Below are 9,315 nucleotides of genomic sequence, written 5' to 3'. Positions count from 1 at the left end.
AACATCTTAATTATAAGTTCAATCACAGATTTATACCATTGCAGATTGAATCTTCTTTAGGGCTCATCTGGAATAGAGTATAAAATTTGAGAAAATTAATGAAGCAGAAAGAATTTTGTCAAATAAGTGTAGGCTTGTAAATTTCGTTGCACGCAAATGATGCATCACAAAGCTCCACGTAGCATATAACTTATCACAAATGAACAAGTCATCAATGACATGTGGCACAAATCAAGCACAGGAAGTACACAACCTTCCCAAAATTCGGCACAAGGGAGAAAGTATCCCTTAAAATCGGCAAATATGCCCAAAATCTCTTAAAATCTGAAAGAAAACCAAAGCATCTTCACAAAATAAGCAAGAATTGAAGATTGCTCACAAATACGCAACAAGGCCTATAAATTTTGGCCAATATGAGGAAGGTGGCTAAAATTAAGACACAAAGCATGCCTAAACTATCCCATGGACGAATCAAGACACAAATCAAAGCTAAATCCATCCAAAGGCAAGCTTTGAGAAGCATATAAATACAAGGTCCTCCCACAAGCTAAGGGTCAGAAATTGCACATTGAGAAGAACCTCTGCACAAATCTTTGAAGACTAATATGCCGCCAAAGCTCTCTTCGAAGAATGTTCAATTAAAGCCGAAGCACTCCTTTGAAGAATCAAGAAGCATTCATGCCGATTCCTTCAAGACTTTGTTTCAAACTCGAAACTTGTAATAACGTTCTTTTCAAGATCAAGTCGCCAAGACCCTTGAATCAACGAAATCCTTCATCAACATTATCTTTTGCTGCAGCCTAGAGGTGAAGACCATCCACGCATTGTTTCAAGCTCAAAACTTGAAGCAATCGTTCAATCTTTCGTCCAAGATCAAGTCACCGTGACCCTTGGATCAACAACCTATGCATCAACATCAAATTTAAAGACTGAATCAGAGGAAAATTGTAAACAGAGATTGTAACCTACAAATTCAAATCACTACAAATCTACTTTGTGTTTACAAATTTGGCATGCTCGGTAGGACATCTTTGCCTCTCATCTTTGTCTTCAAATCCACGAGAAACACACATGACATCAAGAAATGATCAAGTTGTTCCCGCTACCAACATGAAGAATAAGGGCATCCTGGCTGCAAGTGGTGGAACTTTGGGTGTCGCAACCCGAAGTAAGGCAAGAACTCTCCCTGCCGTGCTTTCCACCCCTGCATCAACTTTGCTGAATGAGCAAGAGCACCCGAGACATGAGCCTGTGATTACCTTGGCCTTGCTAAGGGCATCAAGGGAAAAAAGCCCGATGAGGTACCCCAAGTCTTTGACTTCTGATGCCGACTCAAGCAGGTCGTGTCTTATAGCTATACAAGTCATGCCTACTGGCGCGACTTCCATTGTGGAGCAGTTAGCTCAAATGAGCGAATCAATTGTAAGGCTGACAAGGACCGTAGAGGAGAAGGACTTGGAACTTGCCACACTTTTCAATCACCTAAAGGTGCAACACGACGACAAAGCTAACCTAAAGGTTGATATGCCAAAAGAGGAAACCGATGAAAAAGATGAGCCTCTGTTGGAGCAAGCCGAGGAAAATCTGGACCAAGCAACAACGTTCATGGGATCTCTCTCCTTCCAGTAGTTGCAGCAGATGATCACTATCACCATCAAGAAGTAGTACAAAGGAAGTTCGCTTGACTCCGTGCTGTACTTAAAGCCCTACTCCAAGAAGATTGACACCTTGATGATGCCAAAGGGTTATCAGCTGCCAAAGTTCATGCAATTCGATGGAAAAGGCAATCATAAACAACATGTTGCCTATTTTATTGAAACTTGCAACAATGTTGGTATGGAGGGAGACTACCTTGCCAAGCAATTCGTGTACTCACTGAAAGGTAATGCCACTTTGACTGGTACACCGACCTTGAGCCCAAATCCATCAACAGCTAGGACCAGCTTGAAAGGGAATTCCTCGACCACTTCTACAGCACTCGTCACACCGTAAGCATGCTGTAGCTGACGAGTATGAAGCAATGGAAGGATGAACCGGTTGTTAGCTACATTAACAAATGACGTTCATTAAGTATGGATTGCAAGTATTGGCTTTCTGAAACCTCTGCCATTAAGATGTGTGTTCAAGGCATGCATTGGAGATTACATTACATCCTCAAAGGCATAAAACCGATGACATTTGAGGAGCTGGCAACTCGTTCCCATGACATGGAGCTGAGTATTACCAACCATGGCAAGAAGGAGCAAATCACTGAATTCAAGAAAGACAATGTGTTTGCTCAAAAGGTAGATGAGACTGGGAAGAAGCCCGACAATGAAGCCTTTACCGTTAACTCTACCCTCCATCAAGACCTTCTCTGTGCTCGTCAAAGTTGCCACAAAAACAAGTACTACCCTATTCCTTCTAACTCAACGAGATATGCTCCAACAACGTCACTGAGTACCAAGTGCTGATCATTAGACTCTAAATGGCGATTGACATGGAAATCACAACACTAGAAATATATGGTGACTCCAAGCTCATAATCAATCAACTTTTGACTGAATATGAAGTAAAGAAAGATGATCTCGTCCCATACTTCCGGCTAGTAACTCAATTGCTACAAAAGTTCGAGGCCGTGACGTTAGAACATGTGCCAAGAAAAGAAAATCAAATGGCGGACTCTTTCGTTAACTTAGACTTAAGTATGGCGCTAGGAGAAGATGAAGCTCCGGACGTACCAGTTTGGCAAAGATGGGTGATCCCGCTTGTCACTGAAATGCTACTAGATGATACAAACGTCATCTCAATACTTCCAGTCGACACTAAAGAGTAGAGACACCTGCTGATCGACTACTTGGAGCATGGAAAGTTTTCAGACGATCCTAGAAACCTCTCTAAAATACGTCGACGAACACCTTGCTTCCTCTACTACAAAGCTACACTCTACCGACGCTCTTTTGAAAGAGCACTTCTAAGATGCCTAGGTGAGGAAAAAGCCAATCAAACCATGGAAGAAGCATACTCAGGTGTATGTGGAGCGCATCAGTCTGGACCAAAGCTACATTTCCAGCTTAAAAGAATGGTTTACTATTGGCCAAGCATGGTGAAAGATTGCCTAGAGTATGCCAAAAGGTGCCAAGCCTGCCAATTCTATACCAACTTCATACATCAACCACCTAAACCATTACACCTTACAATTGCTTTATGGCCGTTTGATGCATGTGGATTAGACATCGTAGGACCAATCACACCAAAGCCATCTACAGAAGAAGCTTACATCCTAGCCGTAGCAGATTACTTTTCCAAGTGGCTAAAGCGTACCCCTAAAGGAAGTCAAGAAGGAAACCATCGTCCATTTTATCAAGGAGCATATTATCCACCGATATGGTGTGCCTCGCTACATCATCACCAACAACAGAAAATAGTTCTCCAATAGACTCATGGACGAGCTCTGCGAGAAATACAAATTTAAGCAACACAAGTCTTCCATGTATGATGCTCCGACCAACGATTTTACGAAAGCATCCAACCAAACGCTATGCAACCTCCTAAAAAAGGGAATCAGCCGAACAAAGAGAGACTGGCATGAAAGAATAAGTGAAGCACTTTGGACATATAGGACGACATATAGGAATCCTACCCATGCTATGCCTTATTCTCTCGTATATAGCATGGAAGTTGTTCTGCCGCTCGAAAGTCAAATCACCTCACTAAGGATGGCTATACAAGAAGGCTTGACTGAAGAGGAAAATGCAAAGTTACGACTTCAAGAATTGGAAGCACTCGACGAAAGGAGGCTCGAAGCTCAAAAACACTTGGAATGCTACCAAGTACGGCTATCCAAGGCAATCAACAAGAGGACCCCTTCAAAATGTAATGAGAGTAAGGAGAACACCAGTGGTGATGAGTGGGCTTGGCAATGAAGCTTTCATCCTCTGGATTTTGGGTGATGGTTTATTTACAGCAGTTTTACCTATGGTGTAATAATGGCATATCGCACTTTTGATTATGCATGACACTGCACTTTGTGTGTTTACTATTATGTACTTGCTAAACCCAATTGCAAGTGTCGCGTAGCTGTATAAAATCGAAGTTCAAGTGTCGTATTCCTCAGAAAGCGTTAAAAAAATGTAGAATTTTTCGAAACTTAAACAAAGAATAATTTCAAATAAAATGTAATTTTTAAAAAGAAAATCCAATAATATGAGAGCACTAAGACATTAGAGTTCCACCTTCAATGTACATATGTAATTTCATTAATTTGATTCTTTTATAACTCAATCAAGAAGCAACATACAGTGCACCCGATTGGATGATATGGCAATTATAATTGTATACAAAAACACACAAAAATATACAAACTCTAACTATGGTTGTTCCCAATAAACTCAATTGAATTCCTTATAGGAAGAAATCCAACCATAACCTGTACCTCTGGCGCAAACTATCAAGCAATACTTCCGTTGAAATTACTAGATATATACTAATTTATCTCAATTCATAAAAGCATGAATGCTAAAATCAAACTATAGGAAAAACATGATTGAACCTATGAATAGTAACTAACACTCATCAATCGACAAATAGAGAAAAACTAGATATTAATTTGAACAAACCAATAACAAGAGTTTATTGTTGATACCGCAATTCGAATCAAACTAATAAAGAATCAAACTAATAAAACTACATAGTAGTTAAAGGTTTTCCACCTAGCCTTAGCTAGGGAGATTAGTTGCGCATAAGAGAAAGTTCACCCCTAAAAAAATGCACCAACACCCAGCCCATTTAATTCACTCAGTGAACAGTGATAGACCCCAATGAACATTAATTGGCCAAATGTATCTCCACCCCTAAAACTAAATAGCCTAGTCAATTTTATTAAAGTATTATAAATTTTTATTATAAAATAATAATTTGACTTTTATTTTCTGACTTTTTAATAAAATAAAATAATAATATTATTATTAAAATATTTTTAATTTTTGCATCTCCACACCTCTTCCTCGTCACCACCACCGTCCACCCCTGCACTTCCCTTCCATTCTCACCGCCGCCTCCAAACCTCCTCTGACGCTGTCACCTTCCCGCCTTTCAAATCCAAAGCAGACCTTAACAACAAGCTCCTCTACACCCTTAACAAGCGCTTCGACTGCTACATCTCCGCACCTCCTGTCCATCAAATATTTTTAATTTCTGCATCTCCACACCTCTTCATCATACGTTTAGTCCTCTCGTCTTTCTCCCTCCGCGGCTCCTTCCTTCCCGACACCCTCTCCTGCCTCAACCAGCTCCACTCCTCAGCCCTCCACAACAACTCCCTCTCTAGTGCAAAAAATAAAATAAAATAAAATAAAAAAAAAAAAAAAAAAAAAAGGTCGTCAACGTCACGCTGGCATCAGCATGACGTCAGATGGGCTATCCCTTTACTTTGTTGATTCTAGGCCAGCCTGTGGCCTAGCTTGGGCTGGGTGCCAGCCTATTAGGCTAAGGTGGAGCAGAAAAAGGGGATGCCTGTCCATTTTTTGGCCTGAATGGCTGGGGTGGAAATACTCTAACAATATAGAAAAGTAAGAAACTCTAAAAGTTATGAAAGGACAAAACTGCTCAAAAACATACAAATGGGAATGGTTATATTAAGACTGCCGCAGCCAACCCCCGTAAACCTCTTGACTAATGGTCATTTATGTCAACCCATTATTGAGCCAATTATATCTCAGTCGTTCCTTGTTCTTTGCCTTTCCATGTCGGTTTTATTTTCTTTCCATAACTGACAAGCTTAATCACCAATTTATTATCCTTGCCTCTTGGGTTAACTTGTTGCAGCCCCATCTTCCTTTCTTCATCTCACTGTTTAACTTCTAAAAATTTCTAATAAGTGACCTGACAAAGAGATAAAGATAAAATGAATATCAAACCACACGTATATTGCAAACCGAAAAAAGTGAACTATATACTTCAACCAATGTCATAAGGCGCTCAAATTAAATTAGACCTATAGGAAATGTGCCCTAAAGCCAATTATATGAGGATACTTTACGGACAAAGGGCAAAGATTATTGTTTAAAACCATCTCATATAAGCGTTATATGCTTAAACAATAAGTCCAAAAAATACGTAATTGGGAGAATGTGATCTAAAGAAGTTAGATTCATGAGATCATTCTCTTTCGTATACATATCCTAAACGTTCCTGATCATAGGATTGCCAATTCAGCATTGACAGTCCATTAAGATCAATATGTGTTATGTCTTCTCTTAAAGAGACTGACTGGTCTCGAGTCATTGATGTGATTGACACCAAGACAAGCATGTAGGTGGTCAATAGAGAATGAGTCCACTGAACGCGATCAACAACGAGTTCTCATACTCATGTCACATAAGAACTCATGGTTGGGATAATGCAAAGTAGTCCTTTGACCTGAGGCATCATAGTTGTCTTATGGTTAGATCCTTGATCTTTGACTATGTCAAAGTCACTCTGTCAAACCGTGTCCATGGCATAGTTGGGGTTAAGCCACTTAGCCATGGAAGCAAGTGAATTCACAACAAGGAATCTCTAACCTTCAAACCGTTTGAGGGAGAATACTCTATGATATGCTTAAGATTCTCTAGCCAGACTATGAATGAGATTTAGAAAGTCATTCCAAATCACATTCAAGGTAATCATATAAGTAAGAGAATCACATTGGATAGTATACATGAATAAACCATCAAATCAAACAATGTGGTCAAGAATATTGTATTAGAGAAAGACCGTATTGCATTGTAATCCCAAACTAAATAGGTTCTCCACCTCTTCTGCTTAGCTTAGGTAGCCATGACATATTGTTAGGTGTCACTCATGGTTTGTGGAAGCCCTAAAGGTGTATCATCACTAAAGGGAGAATTGAAAACTAAGTTTTAATTCACAATCAATTTGAAGAGTTCTAATCACCCACTGGCTCGCTAAAATGAACCTAATGGATCGTACACCATGTAAGGTAGAGAGTGACGAAACAACAGAGATGAGTATGGATAATTAAATGGTTTAATTATTTATGTTTAGGATTAATTAATATGTTAATTAATCAAACGAATAACGTCGTTTTAGACCTTGAGATAGCTTTAGGCCTCAAGGCCCAATGGGCTTCGAATGTCAAGTCCAATAACTCAAGTTGTATGACAACTTGAAAACACAAAAGGCATGAAAGCTCAATGAACCCACATGGCCGGCCATGGAGAGTGTGAGGGAGAATTGGTTTTAATTTCAATTATGCCGCTCAATGTAACTGGCTATAAAAAGGAAATTATAACCTATTCCCTCATAAATATTTTCAAGAGAGAAAAGAGACAAACAAAAAGGCTCTCTCTTCTCTTTGGAGGCCGGCCACCCTAGGAAGAATGCACTAGCATCCATTTCTTCCTAGGTCACTCATCTCTTCCTCAATGCTCTCCTTGGTGTGGAAACTTAGTGATAGGATTAAAAGCACACCACAAAGTAGCACACAAATGTCCTATTAATTTTCCTTATTAACAATAATATTTGTCAATCGTAGCATATGAAAATAAGGGTCTTTCCCGCAGAAGATTGTTTTATCTAACTACTTAAAATGTCACAAAAACTGGGCTGCTGTCCCTACTGACCAGCCACCGAAAAATAATTATTAGACTGACTTACACTTATCTAAAGTCTACGAAATTTTATATGCAGATCCTAGACACACTGAGCTACACTCACACAAATTTTTGGGATTTTTGGAGTTGATTTGATATTTAAATTAAATCGAACAAAAACAAGACAGAGACAGATTTTTAAGTAGTTCACAAATTAAGAAAAACGAGTTAGGGGAATTGCAATCCACCACCAAATAATCATGCAAACATGTTATGTTTCATTCAAATTCCTTTCATTTTTGGATTCTGCAATGCTCCACGCTATGGCGGTTTTGTGATCCTTCAGTACCCGGATCAGTTTCTCCCCTTCTACTGTGAGTTGTGATGATATGATGACCAGTAATGTTTCATCCTCTCCCAAAAAAGCATACTTCAAATGTTCAGGAATCGGTTTAAGCTCCAATTTGGGTGCCTGAATCACAGAAGGAAGAATTTTTTCGTTAGAAGTAGGAAGAGAAATAAAATGGGAAGAAAACTTACCATGAATTGGTGAAAGAGACTCAAGGGCTACCACTGTCTGGATTAATTCTTCTTCAATGTGCTCGGAATAATTAAGTTTTCCATGTGTAATGCTATGCACTAACGCCTTCTCTAAATTGTCTTGTCCTACACCTTCATTAAAACAATCCTGCACAAAATAGTCAAACGCATCAATAGACAAACAAGATTCAAAATCACTACGGTACCTCATAGCATTGAAGATTTTGAACTTGACGTTTTCTCCATCAATTTCCATGGTTAAAGTACCATCGTAGACATCAATCTTTGTACGCGCCGTTCTAAGGAATGGTCTTCCCAATATAAGAGGAAGTGCAGTAGGCATAGGGTCATGTTCCATCTCAAGGACAAAAAAATCAACGGGAAAAATAAGTTCATTCACTTGCACAAGTACATCCTCCAATAGGCCTTTGGGATATCTATTTGAACGATCTGCCAACTGGATTACTACCTTTGTTTCCTTCAAGTCTCCAAGGTTTAGTGATTCATACACTGAATATGGCATCAGATTGATGGATGCCCCCAGATCGCACAATGCTCTTCCAAACTCTTTCCCTCCAATTACACATGGAATGGTAAAGCTACCGGCATCCTTCAACTTTGGTGGTAGCTTTCTCTGCAAAACAGCTGATACTTCCTCGCTTAATGCCACAGTTTCTTGATTATTGAATCTTCTCTTGTTCGTACAAAGCTCTTTAAGGAACTTTGCATACTTGGGCACTTGTTTTATGGCATCTAAAAGAGGTAAGTTCACTTGGACTTGTCGGAAAATATCCAAGATTTCCTTATCAGTTTGCTCCTTCTTAGACTTCATAAACCTACGAGGAAAAGGAATAGGGACACATGAGTTAAATGAATTTTGAACTTCTTTACTTACCTTATCATAATCTTTTTTGTTCAATTCTGTATCTTTAGGAGACTTTTCAGTTTCTGTTGAAGCCTCATCTTGCTCAAGATTTTTGGTTTGTTGCTCCCCTTGCTCATTTGTATCTTTTCTAGTCCACTTTTGCATCCTTGGCTGCTCAAAAACTTCTTTTCCACTCCTTAAAGTCACAACATTCATCTGCTCCGCATTTGGATTCACCACGGTTTGGCTAGGCAACCTTCCTGGTTGATGTTGTTGCCCCATCAAACTTGCTAACTGACTCATTTGGTGCTCAAGGTTTTCAATTGCTTTGTATGT

The 9,315-nt window shown here is 39.4% G+C and overlaps 1 protein-coding gene across 1 annotated transcript; it reads right to left on the bottom strand.

Annotated features, from left to right (window-relative positions):
• Positions 1 to 1,847: 1,847 nt before the first annotated feature.
• Positions 1,848 to 9,282, bottom strand: LOC125478794. Its single transcript, XM_048587413.1, has 2 exons — positions 8,115 to 9,282; positions 1,848 to 2,044 (listed from the first exon to the last, which is right to left on the bottom strand). The coding sequence occupies exons 1-2, from the start codon at positions 9,280 to 9,282 to the stop codon at positions 1,848 to 1,850; spliced, it is 1,365 nt and encodes a 454-aa protein (XP_048443370.1).
• Between the last annotated feature and the right edge of the window lie 33 nt (positions 9,283 to 9,315).

Source organism: the organism of the source record quoted next, unplaced genomic scaffold, assembly GCF_019419815.1.
Source record: "Pyrus x bretschneideri cultivar Hongxiangsu unplaced genomic scaffold, Pyrus_bretschneideri_v1 Contig266, whole genome shotgun sequence".
Classification (NCBI taxonomy): Eukaryota; Viridiplantae; Streptophyta; class Magnoliopsida; order Rosales; family Rosaceae; genus Pyrus; species Pyrus x bretschneideri.
Note: the sequence above shows the minus strand (reverse complement) of the source record. Positions and strands in the feature narration are given on the sequence as shown.

Coding starts and splice junctions, on each gene's coding strand:
- LOC125478794 (XM_048587413.1), bottom strand. CDS start 9,282: ATGAGTCAGTTAGCAAGTTTGATGGGGCAACAACATCAACCAGGAAGG. Junction 2,045..8,114: donor GTCTCTTTCACCAATTCATG/GTAAGTTTTCTT, acceptor TTGTTAATGTAG/CTAACAACCGGTTCATCCTT.